General features: G+C 48.7%; 2 protein-coding genes across 7 annotated transcripts in view; one reads left to right on the top strand and one right to left on the bottom strand.

The window, feature by feature from the left end:
* Slc39a11 (solute carrier family 39 member 11) overlaps nucleotides 1–15,971 on the bottom strand; it is a 413,949-nt gene extending 397,978 nt beyond the window's left edge. The window contains exon 1 of the mRNA XM_076871184.2: nucleotides 15,815–15,971. The gene's annotated coding sequence lies outside the window, so the exon portion shown is untranslated. The remainder of the gene's footprint in view (nucleotides 1–15,814) is intronic.
* On the top strand, nucleotides 15,447–27,831 carry Cog1 (component of oligomeric golgi complex 1). 6 transcript variants are annotated; one of them, XM_076871177.2, is made up of 15 exons: nucleotides 15,447–15,789; nucleotides 17,497–17,741; nucleotides 17,880–18,061; nucleotides 18,355–18,525; nucleotides 20,586–20,742; nucleotides 21,395–21,605; nucleotides 22,100–22,891; nucleotides 23,394–23,540; nucleotides 24,063–24,224; nucleotides 25,059–25,186; nucleotides 25,855–25,963; nucleotides 26,357–26,466; nucleotides 26,543–26,618; nucleotides 27,051–27,084; nucleotides 27,646–27,831. In XM_076871177.2, exons 1-15 carry the CDS (start codon nucleotides 15,481–15,483, stop codon nucleotides 27,675–27,677), a joined length of 2,865 nt encoding a protein of 954 aa, XP_076727292.2. In that variant the 5' UTR covers nucleotides 15,447–15,480; the 3' UTR covers nucleotides 27,678–27,831. The 6 variants fall into 6 exon arrangements, with proteins under 6 accessions (XP_076727292.2, XP_076727290.2, XP_076727293.2 ...); XM_076871175.2 differs by lacking the exon at nucleotides 27,051–27,084; XM_076871178.2 differs by lacking the exon at nucleotides 27,051–27,084 and having other exon boundaries at nucleotides 27,341–27,831.
* The last annotated feature ends 55 nt before the right edge of the window (nucleotides 27,832–27,886 follow it).

Raw genomic sequence — 27,886 nt, 5'->3', positions numbered from 1 at the left:
CACTGGGAGTTACAGCAGCAGAACAACAGGAACTTTGGCCTTGTTGAAGACAGGGGGCAAGAGAATCATCAAAAGGTTGGTGGAAAGCCTGGTTTGTGTATCTGAAGTATGTGCCCTTACAGGACCACAATAGCTGCAGCCAGGCTGAGGCAGGAGGATCAGAGGTTCAAGGACAGCCTCAGAAACTTAGTCAGATCCTATCTCAATAAATAAATAAATAAATAGATAGATAGATATATAAAGGGCTGGAGATGTAGCTCACCGGTAAAGTACCCAGTACTACCGAAGAATAAAGAAAAAATATCACAGTAGCTGACAAGCTCAGCATTATAAGTAATAAATCAATCATTTGTCTCATCCACATTTTTGCTAGATTCAAAAACATGGGATTTACCATCACACATTCTATCAAAGCAAACCTTTATCTAAGTGCTTGTTTGGCTTATAACCTGAGAATCTCTGGGAACCTCCTCATTGGCAGAGTTTCTCATTTTTTTTTTTTTCCCAGCAGCTCATCTAGAAAGTAGGGGATTGTATTCCACTCAAAGCTGGAAACTTTTGTAGCTCTCAGTTACCTGATTCAGGTAATTCGCACCACCTCATTCCCAAAGTACTTTCCGAGTGATACGCTCTCTTATGGCTTGGAACCATTGTGCTCTCGTGCCTGTTCTTACTTTTTCTTTCTTTTAAATTAACAGACTATTTCTAGATCCATTTTAGGATTTAGAAAAGGTGGACACAAAGTACAGAGAGTTCAACGAATGACCTTCAACTCACATCTCAAGGACAAGCTTTTACCCCCAGCCCCCAAGGCCACTCTCAAGCCCGGCCATCCCACAGCCATGTGGCTTCCTCCTCAGCAGCCACAGAGCACTGCACACCATCCAGCTGCTCCCCTGTGGATGTCTTGGGCCGTGTGTATCTGGATTGTGCTTAAAAACAGAGCTAAATATTAACCCAGACCTAACCCTGCCGACTAGAAGCATTATTGATTCTCCTAAGATCAGAAGTGAGTGTGATGTCATTAAAATGCAATGCTGTACCTGGGTCACTGGCCAGTGAACACCTGCCTCTTGTTCATAGAGATTTTAAGCATGAGAGAGCCTAGGGCACAGGCTCAGCTTCTGGAGGGTGGAGCCCAAGCAGACAGGCTCCCTGAACCACTCAGGGGACAGCCCAGGGGAAGAAAGGACCTCTTGGCTTGGATACTGGCACCTAGTGGGGTGGGGAGTTTGCTTCTGTTCCCATGGCTGCCAGGGCTGGAAACAGAAACAAATGTCCTGTCCCTTAGGAAAGCCTGGTAGGGAATGGGATGCAAGGCCTACTTACAGAGAAACCTGAAATGCCATCCCACAGCTATGGCCACCCCAATTATTTGGTGACAGGCACCTCCAATTGTTTAAGCAGCAAAGAAGGTCCCTTTGTGGTGGAGGTCACCAAAGGGAGAAAGGGAAGCCCAGGTGAGCCTAGCCCTGGGGACTGCCAGTTTTACCAAATAAGACTGCCTTAGCATGGGATGCTGCTCCTTACAAAGAACAGATTGCAAAGTGGCCACTAAGGAGCCCTGGGGGGAACTGCTGGTCTCATGGGGCCACACACCAGGTGCCACAGGACACATTGTGCCATTCCTGGGCAGCTCTTCCCCTGCTTCAGAGGCAGCCCCAGTCAGAGATGTCCATTGCTGAGCGAGCTGACACTGTCCCAAAGAGTATGATGTTCTAACAAGAAACCAGATCGTCCTCGCTCAACATGACCAAGGATTGACATTGACCAGCATCCCCTTCTCAGGAGACAGGGACAGTGCTCTCAGCCTCTCAGATCCTCCTCTGTGCTCCCTAGCACTTGCACACATGCGCGCACACATACATACACACACTCACACACACTCAAGCATGACAGCATGCACTGGTACCATGACAGAGCATAGGTATGGGATGCATGTGATGCTCATACACGTGAGGACACACTCTGTGTGTCCAGATGTTGCATGTGCCCAGATGTGCAAAGCACCTGTGTGATACACAGGGGAGGCACATGTGTGGCAGACATGGACACACAATACACATTTTATATCACTGAGGCCAGACCTTCAAAGCAGAGATTCTCAATGGCTTTCAACAGGAAAGAACTGCAGTTTTACTAGCTCATTTGAAGTCTGGGGATCGTCAGTCATTTTTTTCCTAGAATGATGCCACAATGAGGAAAGGGACATCGTGCCAATATTTTACCCAGAGGACTCCATGCCAGACCACACACTTTGGTGACAGGTCACCTCAATTAAAAAAAAAAAAAAAAAAGTTGGCAAAAAGGGTATAAATGGTTGACTACAATCATCCCCACTATTCGACCAGCTCAAAACACATGCACTGTTGATGGCCATGTTTTTGCAGAAAATCACTGGAAATCACTTTTGAATTGATCCTCACCAAGAACAGCATCTTAAACAGACCCTCTCCCAGCCACTCCCAAGCCTCTTCATAGGCTGAACACCAAGGGGAAGCTGGGATTCAGAGCCACCAAGGAGAGAGCAACAGTTCTCTTTCCCCGCCCCCAGGATACCTCCACAAGAATCTCCCAAAATAAGTTCTCCCTTTCTGGGCTGGGTTGTGGCTCAGTGGCGGAGCACTTGCCTAGCATGTGTGAGGCACTGGGTTCGATTCTTAGCACCACATATAAATAAATAAAGGTCAATCAACAACTAAAATAATTTTCTTTAAATTCAAAAAAAAAAAAAAAAAGTCCTTCCTACCCAGTGTCCCAGGCAGCTGGATTAGCAACCTGGGCTCGTCCTGTGAGCTTTCTAAGTACTGGCCAGTGCATGCTGGGGAAGAGGGCACTGGCACGTCCTTCTCAGAGGCACAGAAGTCTCATCTCCAGGGCTTGTTCTCAAGATTAATTAAGTTAGCCATGCTCCTGCCGCACTGCCAAGCTGGCACGCTGGGCACCGAGGAGCGCGGGTGTGGCCTCCACGGAGACGATGTACTTTTAGCTTGGCTTCAGCTCAAACACTTTTTGGCAGATTAAAACAACTGCCCAAATCTCCCTCCCAAACTCCCCAGTGGGTGGCTCTGCAGGCTTCCCATCCCCAGGGGAAGTCTCTCCTCTGCACCTTCCCTGTCTCTCGGCTCAGAGGGCTTGTCAGCTCCAAGGTGGCAGAACATCCATCCTGAGCCTCTCCCTGCAGGGCCTCTGGGAGGGGTTGTCTGCACCGCCAGAGAGGTCCATTCTTTCTCGGCTTCAATGGAACATCTCTAGGTCCAGCTGAGCAGACATAGAATCTAGTTTGCTACCAGCAACATGGCTCTGGGCTCCCGGTCAGACATGGAAATAGATAGTCACAGGGTTGGGATTTGCAGGGCTTCCTTGCTGCCTCTGAGACCAATAAAGTAAATCTTAATTGCTGGAGAAGAACCCAGGAGAAGCAGGGATGTGGCAGGCCACTTCCCAGGACAACCTGGCCTCACTGAAAGGGTTCCAAGGAAGCTGGGCCTGGCAATCCCAGCCATGCCAGCCACTTGGGGGGCTGAAGGCAAAAGGATCACTCGAGCCCCAGGGTTCAAGGCCAGTTGGGGCAACATAGTTCCTCCCACAAAATATAAAAGAAGCGTCCACATCACCAGAGGTCCAGGTACTCTCAGTGAGGTCAAGATCGAAGGTGGGCTGCCTTGGAGCTGGGAGTCTCACACTTTATAAATTTAGAGTTCATTTCCTATATCTTCTACCAAACTTTAAAAATAGTGTTCTCTAACACTTTATGTTTAAATTTTTAAAATAACTTCCTTTTTTGAATATTCCATGATATCCCTTTAAAACTTCGTTTTCATACAATGAGGCAGGGAACCAATTTCGAGGGGGAGACTCAGCAGAGGCTCTGAATCCCACATGGCCATGATCCAGAGCCAGGTTCACGCTCTTTCTCCACAGCTACCTCCTCCCATGCCCTCGGACAGAAGCAGTTTAATCCATAGTTAAGCAGGAGAAAAAGACGCTTCATTAGAACAACCAGCTAATGAGCACTGGTTTCCCATCTGTTCCAACTTGGAGGAGACGGGCCAGCCCAGCCAGCTGGTGGAGACCCAAGAGCAGCCGCCAAGCTCGCTCTCTCTGGTTGCCAGCCAAAAAGAGCGGACAACTCGCCTGCCCAGAGTAATGTGAGCCTTCCCCAGGAAAAGTCCCCGTCGGTGTTCCCAACATGCTGAGGACGTCTCATCAGTAAAGATCAGCACTCAAGTGTGTGGAGCTGACTTGGAATGTGCCAAAAGCTAGCTGAGCCGGCTGGGCGTGCTCCTCGTCCTCTTCCTCCTCATCTCCCAGCTCATCTTTCCGTCACTCTCTGGAGGCCACTCACAACAAACAGAAGATTTTCACAAACAGATCAGTCACCGCCAGAGACTGGGGATGCTTTCTACACCAGCTCCCATGCTGCTCAAGCCCACTCTGGGTCTCCTGAGTAACACCGACATGGCCACGTGCCCCTTTATTTTCCTGAAGGTGGTGGAGATCAGGGAGGCAAGGCCTTGGGCTCCTTGCAACCTTGTCTGTGAAAGCTGAACGGAGTTTGCTTCTGCTCCCGTGCTCGGTGGATGGGATTCCTCCTGGGTCGTCCAGGGAAAGCCTTTGGCAGCCCTGCCTACAAACCGGTGTCAACTCTGCTGGTTTCAGATCCGAGGAACAGGTGTCCACTTGGCCATTGCTAGATTCTTGCATTCTTATGGTATTCTGAGTGAGTTTATTCTTGCTAACGTGCAATCCTGCGTGGCCAGTATTTAGAGGGAATAGATAAACTGCTTTTGCTTTCTAACAAGGCTTTGCGATTGTGTTTTTCTACTAGAGAAGTTTATCTCCACATTTGCTATTAAAATTGAGTGTTGCCATCTTAACACTAAACAACAAGAGGCAAGTACTTCTTTTTTGTGTCTTTTTTTTAAAAAAAATTGCCAAGTGTACTGTTTAAAGCACTTTCTGATGAAGTTGTATTCTCACTGAAAGGGGCTCACACTTGAGTCTGCTCAGTAGGCCTGCGGTGTGAACTCACCTCTGTCCCCACCCACCTGAGAAGCATCCCACGTGCTCAGGGAAATGACCAGTCTCATGGGACAGTCACTTTCCAGTTTCTCCAAGAGCCTCAATTACAGATGGGATTTAGAATTTTACAATTTATTTTAGAAATCTCAGTCCAGTGATGAGACTACAAAATGTTGTCCCAATTTTGCCAACTTCACAGCAATCATTTGGGAACAAAAAGAAATGAAAAAGCTGGAGGACAGGCACCTCCTGCAGAGCTCCCTCTGCCACGGGCTGCCCTGCAACGGCCCTATCCGGTCTCTTCCAGATTCTGCAACCTCCCTGCAGAAGGCTTGAGGATCAGCCCAGCTCAATCGTCATGAGGGAGGTGACGGAAGAGTTGGCCCAGGAGAGCCATAAAGTGACACCAGGTGTTGGTGACAGCAAAACCACAGAGAGATGCCAAGCGTTTAGAAATCAGGTCTAAGAAAATACCTTTCCTTATCTTCTCATCTTCCTTTCACCCAAATCCAAAACACAACCAAATACAGTTGCTTAAAATACTCTCTAATCCTGGGGCACAGTGACACACATCTGGAATCCCAGCTATGCAGGAAGCTGAGACAGAAGGGTGGTAAGTTTGAAGCCAGCCTGGGCAACGTGGCAAGACCCCCTCTGAAAACATACATATATGTGTAGAGAGAGAGTCAATCAGAAAAGGAAAGCTCCCAACTGGCTGTCCCCTCTTCGCCGGGCCCTATTCCAAGTCCTTGATATGCAACATCTCGTTCAGTTCCTGTAAGTGCCCCGTGGGTTGCCTCCACAGACAGGGATGACACCTTGTATTTCATGGAACTTTGTCAAGGTTGGATGAAAGAAAAATATTTAAAAGAATTGGTCAATCATCGGTAAGCAAAGACCAATAAATACTAGGTTCCTTGCTTTTTTTAATCAATTTTTTTTTTGAGATGAGGTCTTGCTCTGTGGCCCAGGCTAGCTTCTTAACTCCTGGGCTCATGTGCTCCTCCTGCCTCAGCCTCCCGTGGAGCTGGAACTGCAGGCATGTGCCACCACCCCAGCAGGTTCCCCTCACCTTGAATCAGAGCAAAAGAAGACCAGGCATTTCTTGATTCTTAAACAGCTGGCCTTTCCCCAAACTGGCTCCTGCTAGCCCATAGCCTCCAGTCCCGCCATCAGCAGAAAGTTTAGCTGGCACTCCAAAAATCCAGCCATGTGACACAAAGTGAGAGCAAGCTGGGGGGACGGAAAGCAAATGCAAGTGTGCGTCTACCTTAGGTGGAACCCTTCTGCTGCACAAAGGGTTTATTTCTGGCTAGAGAAGCCTGCTCCTCTGCTAAAGCCCACCTGCACCCTGGTCCCCTCCAGGGTGGGCCAGGGAAGGCCCCCATCTCCCCGCACAGAGCCCCGATGGCCTTAGCACTGAGAAACTGGGTAGCTCATGGCATGTTACAAATCGCTGAGCCGTTTATCCTCCCGCAGTGTGGGACCGTGGCTGGCCTAGGCCTGGTGCCAACCAGGAGAGGATGACGGCGTGCATTCAGGCCTAGGACCATCTGTGTTACTCGCAGGTCCAGCTGGAAGCAGATGGCACACTCAAGAGAAACCTGTGAACTGAGGGAGCCACTTACAGAGGTGTGGGCAGTGTGAAGCCAGCAGCAAGGGTGGACAGGGACCTGAAGGCTGGGTAAGAGAGTCCCAGAGCAGAAGTAGAAGGAGTGACGTCACCAGAGCCCAGAGTGGGCCAGAGCTGGGGCAGGGTTACATGCTTCAGCACTTGCCAGAATCACAGAGGACCCTTTGGCCCAAGGCTGAACTCAACTAGAGCCAATGAGGCAGACTCGGAGCACAGAGCAGAAAGGGATAACACGTGGATGGGGGGCGGGGCACATGGGCGCACACGACACCCCATCGTCCCATTGTCTACTGCCCCCATCTCAGAATCCCAGCACTCTTTTATTTAGGGCAGGGGGTAATTGGGGATTGAATCCAGGGGCACTTGACCACTGAGTCACATTCCAGACTTTTTTTTTATTCTGAAACAGGGTCTTGCTAAATTAATTAGTGCCCTGCAAAGTTGCTGAGGCTGGCCTCAAACTTGTGATCCTTCTGCCTCCTGGTCTATCTTTAGAAACTAAAGATAGACCATATGTTTGCTTCTTGCTTTGGGAGAGAAACTCAATTCAAAAAAAATGCACAAATAAATGATCTTGTAATTTCAACATGGTCACAAATGCTATGACTGAAAATATATGGGCAGTAAAGTGGCTGGGATTACAGGTGTGTGCCACCGTACACAGCAAGCCCAGCCCGCCTAAAGACGCTGATGCTTTATTAGAATAGCTGGAGCAGAGTTGTTAAAAATTTCACCAAGATACAAGTGCAAGTGAGAGGCCCTTGGGCATTCCCTTGTTACAAGGTGATCTAAATCCAAAGGTTCTCAGAAATAACCAGGCACTGCTGGGAGCTGCAAAAGAAATGACGGGCAAGACCTGCAGCCATACACAGCATGCGGGTGGTCATGGTCCCAAGACTCAATTCCACTTCAGGCCTGGACATCACAGAATCCTGTTTCATGTGTCTCTACAAGACTTAAACTTATCTGCACAACTTCTCAAATTTAAAGGTCTAGTAAAAGACTTTGCAAGTCCCCATCCCGTACCTAAAGCTTACAAATGACTGACCAGGCTATTCAACACGACTTCATCCACTGGTCGCATTTCCCCAAAACACTATTTACAAAGGATCCAAACTATGAATTTTCTCATGTCCCAGGATTCAGATTCTTTCATCATCCAGATTTGTCCAAGAACATTTGACACTTCTGATTTACCTGATAAACCACAAAACAAAACATAACAAATTCAAACCAAACAAAAAAAAATTCACAACTCAGATACAATCGCAGGCAGATCCACGCAGACGGCAGACATCCAGCCGCTGAAGTGCGGCAGTTTACTCACAGACCTGAATCCTGGTCCGGGTCTTTGAACTGTGGAGGTGCCAAACACGTTCCTAGCTGATGCGTTCAGTGCTGGGGTGTGAACACCAGCATGGAGCGTGGTCCTGCCGACAGCTCACCCCAAGGAAAGGTGGACCCAACTCTGCTGCCTCCCAGCTCTTCCTCCAGTCCTGCTGGGCCCAAGATGAAAATGTCCCACAGACATTTATCATCAACGGTGTTGGCTGTGGCTGTCAGGGGGAGGCGGCATTTGTCTAGATAAGGCGAGAGCAGCATCACTGGAACAAAGCTGCTCTCTAGAGAGATCTCTGTCATCAAGTTGAAGCAGGTTGCCGGGAACCCCCTCCCCTGGAATTGACGCTGCACTCAGCATTGATGTCTGGGAGAACAAAGGAGTGTGAACAGACTTGTGGGCTGCCCGCAAACGGCCAGTTAAGGGACAGGAAGGTTCAAATAGACAGGAGTCATTCCTAATTCCATGGGCCACATTCAAAAGACCAATGAAGTCACATAATTGGGGGAGGGAGTGGAGGGCTGTGTCAGACAGTAATATGAACAAGTGCAACATTTTTTAAATCAGAGTAAAAGAATCCCATAATCGTCCTTCTCTCATTCAGAAATTACAGGGTACTGTATAGTGTAGCTATTTACAGGTTTGCTATTAGCATACCAATAAATTACTACAAAATTAAATTATCATGCATGCACTCACAAACAGCGAGTGTCTATATGTGCCGGAGACTGTTCTAAAAGCTGGGAACTCAGTGAAACTAAAGATAGACCATATGTTTGCTTCTTGCTATGGGAGAGAAACTCAATTCAAAAAACAAATGCACAAATAAATGATCTTGTAATTTCAACATGGTCACAAATGCTATGACTGAAAATATATGGGCAGTAAAGTGGTGGCTAAGGACACAGTCTCCAGAGTCAGACAGCTGTACTTAAGCTCTGTTACTTCCTCAATCATGGGAGGCAAATTACAAACCCTCCCTGGGCCCCAATTTCCTCCTCAGTAAAGCAGAGATAAGAACTATGAGGGTTTGCGTGTTTGAGGACGGAACTAGGTGGTTCATACTCAGGGTTTATGGTAGTGGCTGACTATTTTAGACTGGGGTAGCCCAGGCAGGCTTCCTGGAGGAGGTAACAGCCTTGTGAAGATGTGGCAGAAGAAACAGCAAACCTGAAGGCCTGGGAAGCAATGAGCCAAGCCTTGTGTTATGGGACTGAAAAGAAGACTAGGGAGGCTGGAGCTGAGGAAGGGTGGAGGATGGGGGGTGAGAAGAGGGAAGGCCTGGGCCTGTGATGGTCTTTGACAGCAGTTTGCCCAAGGCCAAGAGGGAGGGGCGGCTGCTGGAGGTTTTATGCAGAGGCTGCACAGATCTGGTTTCCAGTTAGAAGATTCAGCGGCTCTCAGGCTCTCACGGTGAGAAGTGCAAACTAGAGGGTGAGGGCAGAAGTGGGGAATCAGAAGGTAACTGCAGTGGTTCTGATGAGAACGGGAGGTCTGAGCCACAGGGGCAACAGTGGGGACAGAAAGAACAAGGGCCAGCAGGTGATAGTCCACAGGCCAACACTGGCCTCCAGCTTGTTTTCGTCCAGCAGGTCTTACTGGAACACAGCCTTGCCCATGGCTCACATACTGTCCCCTGCCACTCTTCCACTACAATGGCCTTCATGGAATTGTGGCCACAGTGCCCACAGGGGCTGCATGCCCATTACCATCTGGCTCTTCACAGCTAACGTTCATGGACCTCGGTTCTGGAGGAAGAACCCACAGGTCTGGGCTGGGCATGGAGGGTGAGAGAAGGTGGGAGAAGGTGAATAACCTGAAGGGCTATTCCTGAGCTTTAGCCAGAACAACGAGATGGTGTCATTGCTGAGACAGGCCAGCCTGGCCTGCAGGTGTGGAACAGGTAGCAGGAGGGCTCTTACTTTAGACGTGTGAAGTCGGAGATGCCTCTTGGACATCCAAGGAGGCTGCGGAGGTACAAGCCAGGGGCTGGGGGCTAGAGTGACACCGCAAGAGTCCCTCAGAAACAACTGCTCCTCCTTTCCACTTTAGGGCTGTCAGTTTCTCCCTGAGCCACTGCAGCGAACCTGTACGGCCACAGGAGGGACAAGGTCACCTACCCAGGGATGCAGATGAGGAGAGGCTGGTGCTAAGGCCAGAGCCCAGGCCCAGCCCACGCAGAGGTCAAGCAGAGAAAGAAGAGCGGCAAAGAGGACGCAGAAGTGGTACCTGGAGAAGGAGGAAGGCACAGGTGGCCCATTTGACACAAAACAAATTCAAACCAAACAAAATCTCAGACCTCATGAGGAGCACACAACCATTGAGAGCAGGTCAGCTCCGCTGAACTCTCCAGGAAGGTCCAGAAGTTACTACGAAATTGGCAAGATGGAGAGAGAGGCCTTTCAGTGGACACGGTGGATGCAGTGGTAGTACAGACGACCTAATGAGTGGAAGAGTAGGTGGTGACTTGGAGACAAAAGGGCCAGGACACTTCACCAGGACAAGGAGGGGAGACACACGAACAGTGCAATGTTTTTGGAACATGGAAGATCCTAGAGAACCATTTTAAGATAATGGGAATGATCTACCTAAGAGGGAGAAGACTGTGTAGGAGGACTTGAGGTCCTAGGGAGGTGGGAAGGGTGAGGGCCCCAGGTCACATGCAGAGCTTGGAGGAGCAGCAGCACTTTGTGTGACAGGAGAGAAGGGAGAAGGTGGGCGCGTGTGTTTGAGTAGGTGGGCAGATTTAGCGGAGGGACCTCGAGGCCATCCCAGCTGAGTCCTGCTTTCTCAATACATGTAAACCAAGTCCACCAGCTGGGGTGGGCCGGTGGGAGGACCAGGCAACACAGAAGGTGAGAAGAAGAAGCACCTGCTGCGGAATCAGAGCTTCAGTTAACACCCTTGGTTCCCTGTCCCCCAGCACAGAGCTGGGCAACACAGGAGGGACTCAGCTACACACTGGTGAAGGACACAGCATCTGGGGGTGAGCTTGGCCATGGTCCTTGAGTCAGGGTGGTGAGGTGGTGTGAAGCCAGACTTGCAGGCTCCCTCCTCGGGTGCAACGCCTGCTAGCTGTTTGTAGAAGGCAGGGTCTCAGGTATCTGCAAACAGTGAAGTCAAATAACCGCCCCTTCTACCACAAATGTCACCTCTAGTAGACCCAGGCTGATAAACAGTGCCATAAAGATAAAATGTCAAGTCAACTACATTATGCCCTCGATGCCACTGGCATCTCACCAGGGGGAAACACCAAACATCTGAACCCCACGGGGCAGTAGTGCACATCTCCACCTTGGTCCAGCCCAACGTAACTTCCACTGACGGTCGGTCCGTCCTTTACTGCACCTCGTTTTCCACCTTCCTCACCCTCCTTTCCCTTAGTGATCACATTCCTTTCCTGTTTTCCTTTGTAGCCTTCTCCCTTCCTTAAGTTAGATTTCTTATTTTCATTTTCCTAAGTAATTTTGTGTCTCCCATGTATCATCTATTCTCTGGGTGGCCCAGCCCGCTCTCCGCCCCAACTCTACCACAGAACACGGCTCCCTCCATCATCAGAGCCCGGGGACAAGATGTGGACATGCAAACATGCAGCCCCCTTATGTCCAAGAAGCACAGGGTCAAGGGTTAAGTGGGTGGGATACGGGTGATAATTGTTTTTAATATTTCAAATATAAAAGCACGTTGTGTTGGAAGACATGCCTTTTCCAACACATCTTTTATGCAGATACTGTGATTATGTCACATATGTGCATGACATTTTGCAAATATGGGATGAATTATTTGGTACCAGAACCACAACCTATGGAACCCTTTCCCCAATGATGGACCACACTCTGCACAAAGGAGGAATGTGTGGTGCCTACAAAAGCCTGTTACACACCTGTATTTATCAGTGACCCGTCACTGTGACAAATATCTGAGGTCATCAACTTATAAGAGAAATGGTTCGTTTCGGCTCAGTTCTGGAGGTTTCAGCCCAGGATCAGTTGAGCCATCACCTTGAGCCTGTGGAGAGCCAGGGCAGCATGTGGCAAGGCAAAGCCATGCACCTCATGGCCATGAAGCAAAGAGGGAGCAAGAAGGGGAGCAGGGGGCCACCTCCAGTGATCTAAGGCTTCCCACCAGATGCCACCTCTTAAAGGCCCAACCACTTCCTGAAGTACCACCCTAGAGACCAAGCCTTTAAAACGTGGGCCTTTGGAAGACAGTCGATATTCAAATATGGCAAAACTCTGCTATTTTAAGCATTACTCTGGCTTACTTTCTGTGTTTCTATTAAAAAGCAAGGAGTTGGGCAGGGGATGTGGCTCAAGTGGTAGCGCGCTCACCTGGCATGCGTGCAGCCCAGGTTCGATCCTCAGTACCACATACAAACAAAGATGTCGTGTCTGCCGAAAACTAAAAAAAAATATATTTAAAAAATTCTCTCTCTCTCTCTCTCTCTCTCTGAAAAAAAAAAAAAAAAAAAAGCAAGGAGTATGTCCCCTTGACATTCTGAATGAGATAATACTGACAGTCTGCACTGACAGGCCTAGGAAAAGCAAAAATGCCAGAATGGATCTCCAGTTCTGAAAGAGTTCTCCAGGAACTTGCCCCCAAGCTATTGCCCCCAAGCCCCTAGCCAATCCACTCCAGCTTGAGTCCCCAAATTGCCTGCATGACTAGGGGCCCACTCTCAGGCAGGCAGCAGCCTGGGAACCATCTGAACGTTGCTCATAATTGTCTGGGCCATGTGTCTCCTGAAATTCTGAAATTTTCTTTGAAGCTAATATGCAACAAAGTGGAAAGATCAAGGGCTTCTAGAGTCAGGCTGACTTCGATCTGAAGACAGGCTGGCTGATGACCTGCTTCTATGACCTCCCACAGGTTACCTGGTCCTGATGAACCCTCGTTTTAACTATACAATGACTGCCACCCTACTTGCATGTAGGATTATTGTTATTATAAGTGTTATGTAAGTATTACTGTTATTATTATGTGCAGATGCCCACATGCTCAAAATCATAGTTATAATGAACAGAATGACTAGACTTGATTTTGGGGCCAGAATGATCTAAACGTAAGCTGCTAAACATCTCATGTTTAATTCTGCAACTAAAGATCTAAGGTAAAAGAAAGGCAGGCTGACATGAAGAATCATTCATTACACACCTGCACTCATCTCTACACCAAAACTAAACTATAGCAATACTTGTGGACCTCCCAATACCTTAAGTAAAAGGACTGATTCCTCATCTCTGTTCCTCTGTCCCTAGCTCAGGGCTTGGTCCAGCTGATACATATGAGCTCTCTGACCGTTCCCCGATAGTTCTGGCTGATGTGCAGAAGGAAGGGCTGCTCTCAGGATGCAAGGGAAGGGAAAGGAGGCTTCTGGGGCCAGGAGCTAAAAGCACATTTGTTCCAAGCCTCAGAAAAAGAAAGTTCTCGACAGCCTCCATCACTGTTCAGTTCTGCTGGGAGAGGAGCAACAGTGGCATCTTCAGGGCAGTCGGATGAACTTGGCCAGGGAAACCAGCAGACAGGCAGGGACAGCAAGCCTTGGTTTTAGAACACACTGGCTGGTGAGGACAATCATCTGGCAGCTGGCCTCAGTTCTACATGAAAACTGCAGGTATTGTGAACAAGTTCAAGACACCTCACACAAAGCCCCAGGCTCCATACTCTGATATCTTGGCATTTCCCCACATGCTGTTGGAAAGACCTCAGAAAACACAGAGCTGGATGCTCAGGGGCAGGTATCAGTCTCTAAGGCAAGCTACACACAACAGTTTTGATTTTTAAAGAAATGAAGTTTATCCACAAGACATTGGACAGCTCATGGAAATTCTGGGAATGCTGGGGAACCAGTTAAGGGGACAGGTAGGAACAAAGGGATGTTCTTTGATTTAGAGCCCAATCAAAGCATGGCACAGGATGATTCTGGGGAGGACATCTTTGTGGATACCCACAAACAACATTTGGCATTTGGGAGTTGCTGCTGGGGAGGGGATGCTACAGAGAATACCAGCACCAATCAGCAGAATGAAATTGCCACCCTCCTCCTTGCCTTTGACATCAAAGTCCCAGGCACAATCTTGCACCACAGCCATAAGGAGTTCTGGGAAAAGACCTTGCCAGGCAGACATGAATCCCCTAGTCACCAAACAGAGATTTGGCAGATGCTGGCCAGCAGAGTAAGGCCATTTGCGCCTCCAGACTGGGATTACAGAAACACAGCCCCACCACCAGAGGGCTTCTAGGTTTGGGGCAAATTGGGAAAGTAGAAAAGCTTAAGAGCCAAAAAATGTAGACACAAGTGTTGACTTGTCACTTACAAACTATGTGGCTTGGGCAGGTAAATAAACTTCTCTGGGTTTTAGTGGTGCAAAGAATAGGAATATTTTTCTACCTACATTGCAGAGCTGATGTGTACATAAAATTAGATGATTCGGAGGACAAGCTTTGAGAACTGTATTGAGTAAGTCCCTTTGCCTCTCAGCCTTGGGTTAACCATCTGTAAGGTGAGAATGCCACTCCCCACGTGGCAGGGGTCCGGTGAGGGACACTAGAATATCACAACCTTATTACTTACTGATTTTTGATGTCTGGGATTTACCTCAAAATAACGGAGGTGGTGGGTGGGGGAGGAAATTGGGAGGGCTGTAGATGCCCTGACCATGAGACAGACACTGTACTGGGCACCTCTTCTCGTGACCACGAAATCTCCAGGATAAACTCTGGCTTGGGAGAAGGCGACCAACGGCCTCCTGTTCCATCGACCTGGGTCAGCACTAGGGTCCTCACCCCATCCCTCGGCAGGAGTGCGGCAGGAGGCCCACGGCCCTCCTTCCCTGCGGGAGGCTGCGGCGGACACACCTCTGAGGGCTACACACGGACGGCCAGGAGCCCCCGTGACAGGGGCCCGCAGACGCCCGAGGGCACCAGGCCGCCCTGCAGGGCCTTCTCTGAGGCCGAGCATCCCCACGAGCAGGGGCGGCTCTGCTCTTCCTCGGCTGCCCTGGAGGGGACCGGCCAGATCGGGCCCGCCGCCCCGCGCGCCCCAGCCCGCCGCGGGGAAGGAGGTGCGCGGTCGCAGGACGCGAGAACCCGCCCCGGCGCTGCGACCGCCCTGCAGAGACGAGCGCCGAGGCGTCGCCGTCAGGCCGCCTTTAATTACGATAATTACATTAATTACGTTAATCTCGAGCTTATTAACTAACTCGACCGCAAAGCTCTTCTCCAAGGACGAAAGATCCCAGGTCGCTGTAAGGCTCTGACCGGCTGGCACCCGGGCGACCCCCGACACTTGCTCAACAGCCCAGACCTCCCGAGAAAACGCAGAGGGCCGTCACCGCTCCGCCGCGCCCGCCCGCCCCTCAGCCCCGGAAGCCCGGAACAAACATGGCTCCCAGCGGAACGGAAGCGCGGCCGCCCCTATCAAAGATGGCGGCGGGGCGGGGCTGGCAGCGGAAGCGGCCGTCGGCCGGCTGACCGGTGCACCATGGCGGCTGTGGCCACCTCCCCGGCGTTGAAGCGACTGGATCTGCGCGACCCCGCGGCGCTTTTCGAGACTCATGGGGCTGAGGAGATCCGCGGGCTGGAGCGCCAGGTTCGGGCCGAGATCGAGCACAAGAAGGAGGAGCTGCGGCAGATGGTGGGCGAGCGGTACCGCGACCTGATCGAGGCGGCCGACACCATCGGGCAGATGCGCCGCTGCGCAGAGGGGCTGGTGGACGCCGTGAAGGCCACCGACCAGTACTGTGCCCGCCTGCGCCAGGCCGGCTGGCCGCGGCCCCCTCGCGCCCCGCAGGTGCGCCCGTCCCCCGCGTCCTCACCTTCCGGGAGCCGCCGGCCCGGGCGCTCACTCGGGCCGTGCGTCCTCGCCCTGCTCGCTCGGTCTCGCAGGGACGCAAGGGGTCTCCCGACGGCTCGGCTCCGCCGCGCACCCCGCCTCCGGACGCCGGGTTTCAGGGAGCAGATGCCTCTCCCCGCGTCCCGCCCCCAGCACCTTCCCCAGGGCCGAAGAGCTGCCCCAGCCCTGCGGGGTTGGAGGGCCGCCCAGCGCCAGGCCCTAGCCCTCGGGCGCGAACGTTTTCATCCCAGGGAGCGCAGGCTCGATTAGGCCATCCTGACTTCGTCCCCCACGCCAATGTTCGCACCCCATGTGGAAGGACGGGCGATGGACATCCTGAGCAGCAGCAGCAGCTTGCCTCCTTAAAGAAGGGCGACCTAGGGATGAACCAAGCAGAAGAGCATAGAGGGTAGAACAGGTTAACAGGGAACTCGGTCATAACCTGGGAAAGGCTTCCTGCAACATGGAAGAAGACACGCCAAAGTACAATCAGCTCCCGTTTCAAACTTTCTCGTGTTCCCTGGGTTCCAGAGAAATCCAGGCCAGCAGACTGGGGTATCACTCTAGAACAATACTCGGAAGGTTGGAAAGCCCTTGTGCTTTTTAAATCAGTGACCCCACCCCTCCTAAGCTGTGCCCCCTCCACACACAGATAGCCAAACTTGGCTGTCACTGAGGCGTGTTTCCTGGCTTATTAAAAGGCTAACGGGTATTATGCCTGATTTTGTAAATGTATTGATTTTCATAGTTACATCTAATTTATTCTTGGTCAAACACAAAATTTGAGAACCTTCTCTGTTCACTTCACCCAATTCCTGCTCTGAAGAAGCTTACATTCTAGGCAAGGAAATAAAGCCATGGAAAGTTGTCAGGAAAAATGTAAATAATTTAGAAGAGCAGTTGAAAACATTTTAAGGTAAAAGTGACTAATTCCCAAAATAATTGTGTCCATTTACTTTAACAGTTCTGAAGGAAGTAACTGTAGGCTTCTCAGTGCCTTACTGAGGATTCTTAAGGACAGATGAGATTTGCACTGTGGCTGTCGTAGTCCAGTATGCTGCTATTAACAACATACTTGGGATTGGGTAATTCATGATGACATACTTTTCTCACAGTTCTAGGGCCTGGGAAGTCCAAAGTCAAGATGATGGCATTTGATGTGTGGTGAGGATCCTCCTGCTGCACCGTCACATGGCAGAAAGCACAAGAGTTTAAAAAGGGCTAGGCTAATTTTCTCTAGCCCTTTTATAGGGCACCAGTCCCTTCATGGGGGAATGCTTGAAGTGAGCAGGTAGATGGGAAGAGGAGAGGACTGAAGACTGAAGCAGACAAATAGTTGGTGCAGGGTTGGTGAAAAAGAGCAGTCAGCCAAGCGCATAGTGCCCTTCACAGAAGCAGGAAAAACAGTAGGAAGGCTGGACACCAGGGAAGGAAGGAGGAAGCTCACCTATCATTAATTCAGCCCCCCCACCCCCTCCCTGATTTCAAGAAGTCAAGAGAATCACTGATAACCAGAGGGCGAGATAAAGGTTTTCATCAGACCTGATGCCTTCTGAATAGCACTGAGTTCAACTTAAAGAAAGCTTTAAGTCCTAAAACCCCAAGTGCAGGACACTGACCTCGCTTTTGTTTACTCTTCTGACTTTATTCTGCCCTTTCCTACAGCCACAGCCACCATCCCAGGAGAAGTTCTACAGCATGGCTGCCCAGATCAAACTACTCTTAGAAATCCCTGAGAAGATCTGGAGCTTCATGGAAGCCTCTCAGTATCTCCATGCCACACAGCTCTACCTGCTCTGCTGCCACCTTCACAGTCTGCTCCAGCTGGATTCTTCTAGTTCCCGATACAACCCCATCCTTTCCCGATTTCCTATACTCATCCGGCAGGTAGCAGCAGCCAGCCACTTCCGGTAAGTGGATCTGACATAAAGATCTCTGTGATGGCCAGGCCTCATCACTACAGTTTTATGGGATCTGTCTTCTTTCTTTCCATGGCTTTTCATTCAAGATGGTAAGAATTTCCATGTTGACCTTTGTCATCTTGTTAGATCAACCATTCTGCACGAAAGCAAGATGCTACTCAAATGCCAAGCTGTGTCTGACCAAGCTATAGCTGAGGCCCTCTGCTCTATAATGCTCTTAGAAGAGAGTTCTCCCCGCCAAGCCCTCACCGACTTCCTGTTGGCCAGAAAGACAACTATTCAGAAACTTCTCAACCAGCCACACCATGGTGGGTGTGGCTTCTTTCCAAAGGTTGTTCCTTAAGCATGGGATGGAGAAGGGTGAGCTCAGGGAAACTGAGGTCCAGAGTGATCTGTTTTTTGTTTTTGTTTTTTTAATTTCTTTTTTTTTTTAGATGTAGATGAGCACAATACCTTTATTTATTTATTTTGATGTGGTGTGGAGGATTGAACTCAGTGCCTCACATGTGCTTAGCCAGTGCTCTACCACTGAGCTACACCCCCAGCCCTGATCTGTTGTTTACTAAAAGAAAATTGTTTAAAAGATGACATCTTCTCATAGGTGCTGGCATCAAGGCCCAGATTTGCTCTTTAGTGGAGTTGCTGGCCACCACTTTGAACCAGGCTCATGCCCTTTTCTACACTTTGCCAGAAGGTCTGCTGCCAGATCCATCCCTGCCGTGTGGCTTGCTCTTCTCTACTCTGGAGACCATCACAGGCCAGCATCCTACTGGTGAGCTCGTAACTAGCCATTTTTCCTGGTCCATTCAACTACCCAGTCATGTGCTAAAACTCTAGGGATAGCACAGTGAACTGGACAAATATGGACTCTCCCTTTATGGAGGTCACAGTCTAGTAAGGCAAGTACTGAACTCAGAAGTGTGAGTCAACACTGGTCAGTGCTGTTAATGCACAGTACAAGATGCCTTGGGAACACTGAATGGAAGGAACTTACCAAGTTCAGAGATGGCCTCCCAGGTGAAATGGTCTTTAAACTCAAAGCTGAAGGTTGAATTATAGTTATTTAGGTGAAGACCGCAGGAAGAGAGTTCTGGGCAAAGGGACAGGGTGTGCAGAGTCCTGAGGCAAGGAGGATGTTAGTGTATTGAGGAATAAAGAAAGCCAGTGAGGCTGAGGTTTAGTGGGTGACAAGGAAGATAGCAGGAGAAGGAACTGGGGCCAGGTAATGCTAAGCCTTATGGGCCAAGCTTGAGTTTGGACTCTAACCAGAGAATAGTGGCTAGCCTTCAGAGACTTTCCAAGCTTGGTGTGGTCCTTCTATTTCCCACACATCCCTTACATCTTTGGTTAGCATTTGTCCCAACTGTAATTAAATAAATGCATTGGCTTTTATGTAGTAAGTAGTAGAGTCCCATGGGGTAAGGGATGCTGAACTCACTTAGAAGGCTGTCACTGTGGTCTAGGGTTCAGCCACTGGAGCTTGGGTTAGGAGGGAGCATAGAGATGGAACTCACTGGACAGCTCAGATATCTGTTGAGGAGGGATTTGGTGATATATAGGATGTATAGGGTGTGGGAAGGGAAGTATCCAAAGGAACTGGTTTGAAGGGACTGGTGATAGTTCACATGAAAATCTCACCTTGGAGACAACTGAGACCTTGGAATGGAACTAGGGAATGAGAGGGTGATTGGGCTCAGAACATAGCAGTGCAAGGGCTAGATGGACACTACATGCAGTGCTTCTGCCTGTGGCAGTTATTTTAAGCCATGAGAATGGATGCCACCATCAGTAAGCAAAGAAAATGATGGAAGATGGTCCCTCATGGAACTCTAGGACTCCAAGATCAGATGGAGGTGTCAGCAAAATAGACTGAGGAAATAGAGACAAAGGTGGAATGGAGTATTGTTATGGTCAGCTGGTCATTTCCAGAGGGGGACAGGAGTGTCATATGGGGCCATCTTTGAGTAACTTTGCCCCTCAGCAAAGGCACCACTTCTAATGCCTTGGTGTCCCTCCAGCTGCTTACATTCAATATTTTATTTTTTGTTTTTGTTTTTGTTTTCTTTTTTATTTTTTTTTAATTTTTACTTTTTACTTTTTTATTTTTTTTAATTTATTTATTTTTTATTTTTTAGTCACTAAAGGTGAGTATTGGCTAATCTGTCATGACATTGGAAAACAGAAGTACAAGGGACTGCAGAAGGGCCTTGTGTACAAAATCAGTGAGCAGCACCTCCCAGCACTGTACAGCACAGGCTTCTGCAGAGCTGCAGGCAACTCACTCATCAAGGTGGGCGGTCAGCACTTGTCCGCTTAGATCCTCAAGGGAAGCAGGAGGAGGAGGAGGAAAGGGAAATAACCAGCTTATACGTTCATGAAAACTTAAGTTCTACTTTTTAAAATGTCAAGGACTGCTGGGCATGGTGGCATACACCTCTAGTCCCAGGTGTGTAGGAGGCTGAAGCAGGAAGACCTCTGGGGTCCAGGGTTTAAGGCCAGCCCGAGCGATATAATGAGACCTCACCTCAAGGGAAAAAACCCCAAAGATAAGGACTGCTCAGCACTCATTTTTTCCCCTCTGCTCTTTCTACCTGATTCCTTCCCTTCCTGACCTTTGCCATTCTTTTCGACCAATAGAGTTTAGGGAAGCTGCCATACCCCTTGATGAGGGAAGGTCTGGACATGCTATACCTTCTTTTTCTCCCTATTTCAGGGGTTGTTTGACCTACCCAGAGAAAAACGAAATAATTTTTGGAAATTTCTTTTAGGTCCATTTTTAATATGCTATTCAAAGTGTGGCCTGGGTTGCTTCTCACGTGGCCTTTTCTCTAGGAAAGGGCATCAGTGTTCTGAAAGGGGAGATGAAGCTCTGCAGCTGGTTCAGACGCCTGCCAGCATCCGTCATCGAATTCCAACCAACACTCCGAACCCTTGCACATCCCATCAGCCAGGAGTACCTGAGAGACACGCTGCAGAAATGGATCCACATGTGAGTGGCCTGTGGTTGGCTCACCCCATGGCATCCTTGGACATAACCATACAGGGTCTGTGAGGAGAGGGAGATGTGCCACATGGCCACTGCTCACTTGGGCTGTTCCTGCCTTCATGGCTACTTACCACCTCACCTGGGGAGAAGCAAGGAACAATTTGTCTTTGAAAATATTATGCAGAGGCTTTTAAATTGTCTTAGTATAAGAGTTCTGCAGCCCCTAAGCTTGTTCTTAACACACTGATTTTTGAAGCCATTCCATGGAACACCGGACTTCCTTCCATACCCCAGTGAAGCAAGAGTGGGCTTGATGAGAGACCAGTCTCCATACCCGAGTCCAGCCAGAATCATGCTATATTGATAGATTGACAGATATGGTTTTCAAATGGGATCTTTGTGCTTTTCTTATTAAAGACATAAGAACCCCAAAGAAAATGAGCGCAGGGGACACAGAAATGATCTCTTGGACACAGTGGCACATGCCTGTAATCCTAGCTACTCGGGAAACTGAGGCAGAAGAATTTCAAGCTTGAAGCCAGCTTGGGCAATTTAGACCCTTCTCAAAAGTGGGGCTGATGTAGCTTGGTGGTAGAGTGCCCCTGGGGTCACTCCCCAGTATCACCAAAAAGGAAAAAGAATGATCTTGTTGCAGGTGTAACGAAGACATCAAAAACGGGATCACCAACCTGCTTATGTATGTGAAGAGCATGAAGGGTCTTGCAGGGATCCGAGATGCCATGTGGGAGTTACTTACCAATGAGTCCACCAGTCACAACTGGGAGGTGGTGTGTCAGCGGCTTCTGGAGAGGCCACTCTTATTCTGGGAGGACATGATGCAGCAGCTCTTCCTGGATCGGTTACAGGTGAGGTGGAAAATCACATGGGCAATAATTTCACAGCCAACCCTAATGTGGTCTGGTGACTGTCTTGGGAGTCTTATGTCACAAGCGCCTTCTTTCCCTACTTATTAACACAGCCAGGTTCTAGAGCTAAAAAAGACACCAGGCCTTGGGCCTGGTGAGGTGGCCAGAAGTGAGCCCATGTGCATCAGTCTTGGCATCTTTGTTCTCTGCTACACCATGTCAGCTTCCTGAACATGAAGAACATTCTGATTGCTGGGATAAATTCTGATTTTGGTAACTCTTGTTTTGAAATTTCCTTAAAGAAATAGGAATTAGAACTCTCAAAAGGGGGGCTGATATAGCTTGGTGGGAGAGTGCCCCTGGGGTCACACCCCAGTAGCACAAAAAAAGAGAAAAGAATGATCTTGCAAAGACATCCAAAACAGAATCACCAACCTGCTTATGTATGTGAAGAGCATGAAGGGTCTTCACATTCTCTTCTCATTCTCTTTTAGACTCTGACAAAAGAAGGCTTTGAATCCATCTCCAGGAGCTCCAAAGAACTCCTGGTCTCAGCTTTGCAGGAGCTTGAGAGCAGCACCAGCAACTCTACATCAAATAAGCACATCCACTTTGAGCAGAACATGTCTCTCTTCCTCTGGTCAGAGAGTCCCAGTGACCTGCCTCCAGATGCTGCCTGGGTCAATGTGGCAAATCGGGGTCAGTTTGCCAGTAGTGGCCTCTCAATGAAAGCCCAAGCTATCAGCCCTTATGTACAGAACTTCTGCTCTGCCCTGGATTCCAAACTGAAAGTTAAATTGGATGACCTCCTGGCTTACCTTCCCTCTGATGATGTGCCTCTGCCCAAGGATGCTGTCCCCACTCAGACCAAGAGCTCTGCCTTTGACAGATATGCAGATGCTGGGACTGTGCAGGCCATGCTGCAGATGCACTCGGTGGCATGCATCAAGCACATCCTGGATGGCATCCAGGTGGAGCTGCAGAACATTGAGGAAGTTGTGCAAGGCCAGCAGGATGTGCTCCAAGGCACCAAGCTGCACGCCGTGCTTTTCATGGCCAGACTCTGCCAGTCTCTAGGAGAACTGTGCCCCCACCTGAAACAGTGTATTGTGGGAAAGTCCAGGAGCTCTGACAAACCATCAAGGGAGGCTAGGGCTCTGAAAAAGCAGGGGAAGAGCAAAGCCCAGGAAATCCTTCCTGTACAGGCCAAATGGCAGGAAGTTAAAGATGTACTCCTCCAGCAGAGTGTGATGGGCTACCAGGTCTGGAGCTCAGCGGTCGTGAAGGTGAGTGATGGGACTCCATAGGATATCTAGTTTACCTTCCCCTTTCTCATGCTTCAGTCTTGCCAACCTGTGAAGGTGCTTCAATAGGAAGGGAATAATGATGCTCATCTCATATAGTTACCTTGTCCTTATTTCTGCCATGTGGCTCAATAAAACCTTGCATTTGTTTTCAGCCTAGATTTTGTAGACAGAAACCCTGCATTTTTACCTTCCATTGGATGGAAATGAAAGGCTTTCTGCCTGGGTGAAGGTCCATATTTCCAGGTCTTCCATGTAAATGCCATAATTCCTTCAGTCTCTACTGGTCTTTTACAGATGACATTTGACATTAGTAGGGAGGCCAGCAACCACATTCCCACTGCTGATCATGGCACTGGCCAAAGGGGAGAGGTGCTGGCCACTTAGCATCCCACACCCAACCCCCAGGAGTGTGCTGAGAATTCTAAACAAACCCTATAAAAGCCCTGAAGGACTTATGTGGACATTCACTTTTTATCACCAGGTTCTGATTCACGGATTCACCCAGTCATTGCTTTTAGATGATGCTGGTTCAGTCCTGGCCACAGCTACCAACTGGGATGAATTAGAAATTCAAGAGGAGACAGAGTCTGGCAGCAGCGTTACATCGAAGATCAGACTTCCTACACAGGTAAGCACGTGCCATTTATCACAGGGACCTGGGCTAAAAAAGGAATAGAACTGCTTTGGGGGAAGCAAAACAATTTTAGAAAATCATTCAACACTGCAGTTTCTGAGGAGTAACTGAAAGTAAAGTTCACTTTACTGTGGGGGCAAAGTGGATGTAGCACCACTTCAATAGTGTTTTAAGAGGTCAATAAGTGTAATGAGGATTGTAATGCATTCCACTGTGGTTGTGTATTAAAAAAATAAAATAAAATCAATTTTAAAAAAAGGTCAATAAATGATTCTTTCCTTTTGTAGCATGGGCTCTGTGCTATTTAAAGAACAACAGCCAGGCCAACCTCAGGCCATGGAAAGGAGTACTTAACGAGGGACTTTGTGTCTGTTAAATGATCTGCTTGTAAGATGCTTGATTTGAGAGGGCACGGTCCCCATGTGTGTGCCTTGTAAAGATAAATGGACCCACTTTTACTGTGAATGGTCATTTAACTGGTGCAAGCTGGCACATGACATTCCTGTGTTCTTTCAGCCATCCTGGTATGTACAGTCCTTCCTGTTCAGCTTATGCCAGGAAATTAATTGGGTTGGAGGTCATGCTTTGCCAAAGGTGACGCTGCAGGAGATGCTGAAAAGCTGCATGTTTCAAGTAGTAGCTGCCTATGAGGAACTTTCTGAAGAAAAGCAGATTAAGGTAGGGACCTGAGTATTTTCCCAATAAAAACTAAAACCCTTAGCTGATTTTAGGCTTGAGCAGTTCACATCAGGGTCCAAAGTGTTTAGTACCTACCCCAGGCATTTGGTTTCATAAATATGCACTAATAGGTTTGGAGTGGCTTCCAGCTCGGCCATTTTCTACCCACACTCAAGGGTCAAACAGGTCTTCATGGAGAAGGCAGGTGACAAAAGGATAAAAGCCATCACGGGATCAAAGGCCCAGCTTCCAACCCTGGCACTGCCAATTCTTACCAGGCAGGCTTTGGGCCAATCATTAACCTGTTTCCTTAGCATCAAATGTGACCAGTAGCTGACCGGCTCAACTGGTTTCTTCACCCATAAAATAGAGCACACCCCACACTGTGCCCACCAGAGCAGAGCAGGGCAGTGACTCTGAGGGAGGCAAGTACAAGCACAGCTTGTGCACATGGCAGTGCTCACTGAAGGGGGTCTCCACACCCTCTTGCTTTGCATGACACTTTCTGCTCGTGGGTTCCATTCCATTCACAACATTTTTGAGAGGTACCAGTCCTGGTTTGGGAGGACTGGGCTCCCACACATCCACCTGTGCAGGAAGCCATGTTCCTTTGTAGTAACCCATCGACATAACTGAGACCTTTAGGGCTGGCACTTTTCATGTTTGGCTTTAGGATGAAATTTTTAACATAGCATGCTGTTGTTGTGAGATTAAACTGGCCCCAAGTGGGTACAGCCTCTGCTTCTGACATACCACGCTGAGGCCACTCACAACACACAGGTGGTCACTGTGCCACAGGAGCCACTTCTCAACAGGGTGGGAATTCACTTGCAGAGAGAAGGTGCATTCCCAGTAACCCAGAACCGGGCACTGCAGCTCCTCTATGACCTGCGCTACCTCAGCATCGTTCTGACAGCCAAGAGTGAGGAGGCAAAGAGTGGCCGCAACAAACCAGACTCCAGGTGTCATACCCTCCCTGGGCTCCCTGAGGCAGTCTTCTTGCAGTGCAAGTACCAGTACTGCCGACTTCCAAGGGTCTGTCTTGGGGTTTTTTGACTTTACAGCGGTGGGTAAGCAATAAGCATTCAGTGGAAACTGCAGTTCAGAGTTTGAATTTGGATCTCTCCCTGGCCACGACATGTGACCCTCCCCCACAGTGCCACATTCTGTGTTGCTGGTCCATGATGTTCAGCTGTGAATTTATGTATACTTCAGCTCATGGTGGGTTTTTTGGGATGTGGCCCCACCATAGTCAAGGGGCATCTGTAGCTCCTTCCAGGATTCTCCTCAAGGTTTGTCTTTATCAGTGAGTGCTTGTGTTGCCAGCAAGTCAGATAATGGCTGCCTGCTGGGTAAATTCCGTAGTCAAGAGAACCAGGTGGAACCTCATTACCGAGTCCACCTCACAAATGGTGGGTATAACTTGAGCTCTTAATGGTCCTCCTAAAAACACAACATGGACAAGACGCAGACTTGACTTCATCACAGCAGGTTGATCATCCATAACACAAGTACCTATCAGCAATTCAGTTGAACAAAATCCACTTCATGGTTTCATACCTATAAAATATAGTAAGATAGTTTTCTTGTCCTCAAAATTTGTGGAGAATAATGGTCCTAATCCTCTCAGGATTGAGAAAGTGACTGACCACCTGGAGGCACTCATCGATCCATTTGACCTGGATGTTTTCACGCCACACTTCAACAGCAACCTTAACCACCTGGTGCAGCGGACTTCTGTAAGTCGGGTCACAGATGCCTCAGTGCGAAATAAGTGCCACAGGCTCCAACTGCAGAATCAACCTTCTACCTTACTTAATACTCCAGAACACAATCTTAGGAAGAGGCAAGACACAAACAGCTGAGTGCAGTTATAAGGGCTAAAAGAGGGTTAGATAAAATCCCACACACTGGGGTACCATGATCATGATCCCTTTATTTGTACACAACAAATTATTAAAAACCCAAGCCTCAGAAGAGGAATAAAAAAACTGTTGCCAGGAGATTCGGATCGATGGCAGTGATAAAAAGTAATTTGAAGCATTAACACACTGAAAAGAACAGCCCCCAGAGGTCATCCTCTCCCATCTGGACAGCCAAAGCCCCACATTTTACTGTGGTCCTTTTGTCAGGTTCTGTTTGGTTTGGTTACCGGCACTGATAATCAGTTCACCCCCCGGAGTGGCACATTCAACTCCCAGGAACCCCACAACATTCTGCCACTGGCATCAAGTCAGATCAGGTAAACAATTTTGAGACTTTGCTGGGCCCCAAGCTGCCTTTTCATGCCACTGAAATTCTTTCTGCTTGTCTTGTAGGTTTGGACTTCTTCCACTGAGCATGACAAGCACTCGGAAGGCTAAATCAACCAGAAGCACTGAAACAAAAACCCAGGTTAGTGCCAAGAGCAAAAGGGTCTTCCCTGTCGACTGTCCCCATCTCCCAAGCCACCCGATCAGCTCCCTTTGAAAAAACTGATAACTGAATGACAAAATGTACTAATGCTGCTTTTAATGGCGGCACAAGAAATACAAGGTTGTATGGGCTTGAGCTAATAGAAGGTTTTAAAGATGCCCACTGACACTACCAAGTAGCCTCATAATATAAATGTATCCCAAGCTTCAAGGCTGTAGAAAATGTAGACAGGATGGAGATGGTTCCTTGCATTTAGTAGAGTAAGAGTTAATTGCCAACCTGCCACTGTGATTGTACTTGGAGAAAGTCCTTTTGTTCTGTTGATGGTTTAATCTTCCATTCTTTTAGTTGGGTGGAAAATAACAAAAGCTTGCTTACATTTTCTTGTTAATATACATTTTGTTTCAGTAGGATGCCTCCATTAAGCCTGCAGGAGTCCTCCTGGGTATTTCTGAATTTTGTTGTGTATGCGTGTTTCAGAGCTTGAACAGCCTGTCTTCTCACAGCATTTAGTTGTTGTTTGCATTATTGTTAGACAAAACATTAGCAATGTTTCCTTTGCATATTCCCTGCTATTAAAATCCTTGTCAAACATCTGGTTTTTAAAATCTGAGAAAAGTAGTTAAAAAAAACAACTTCTTGCCAAAACCCCATGCCCCATAAGCATGGCCTGTGCTATAACGTCCTCTATAACACTACAGTTTCCACAGCTGGCCTCTAAAGTCTGTCCCTACTAAAGGAACACCCATGGAAAGGAGGTATGTGTTTGTTATTTCCCTAGGACAGTCTTCATTCTCAAATTTTAGTTGTCACATAATAAAATCCCGTGCTGTTCCCCATGTCCTTTTCCAGTCCTGACCAACAGCAAACTCCTCTTAGTAGAGTCATCCACGCTTCTCAGCTCTGCTATGTATGCTGTGTAGCCTCCGAGTGGAATGGAGTGTCAGGGGAGCGGGCAGGTGACTTCCGGTGGACTCTAAGGCACTTCCTCTACATCCAATGACAGGTTGGTCCCCCGGAACTCTCCAGAGCAGATGACCCGATGCATCCTGGCTCCTTGTTCAGACAGCTCGTCAGCGAGGAAGATGACTCATCTGCATCTTCATTATTCAAACTTGGCTGGCTCGCTAGTATGACTAAGTAATCGGGAACACTTCTATTCTAAATAAATACTGCTGCATTCTTTCTCCTACAGGTGCCTCTGCTCATTTGTTTCAAATCCACACCAATCTTTCCAGTTTAAGTGA

The sequence above is a fragment of the Callospermophilus lateralis genome, chromosome 11 (assembly GCF_048772815.1).
Source record: "Callospermophilus lateralis isolate mCalLat2 chromosome 11, mCalLat2.hap1, whole genome shotgun sequence".
NCBI classification, from domain to species: Eukaryota; Metazoa; Chordata; class Mammalia; order Rodentia; family Sciuridae; genus Callospermophilus; species Callospermophilus lateralis.
This window is presented reverse-complemented; position numbering and strand designations above follow the sequence as displayed.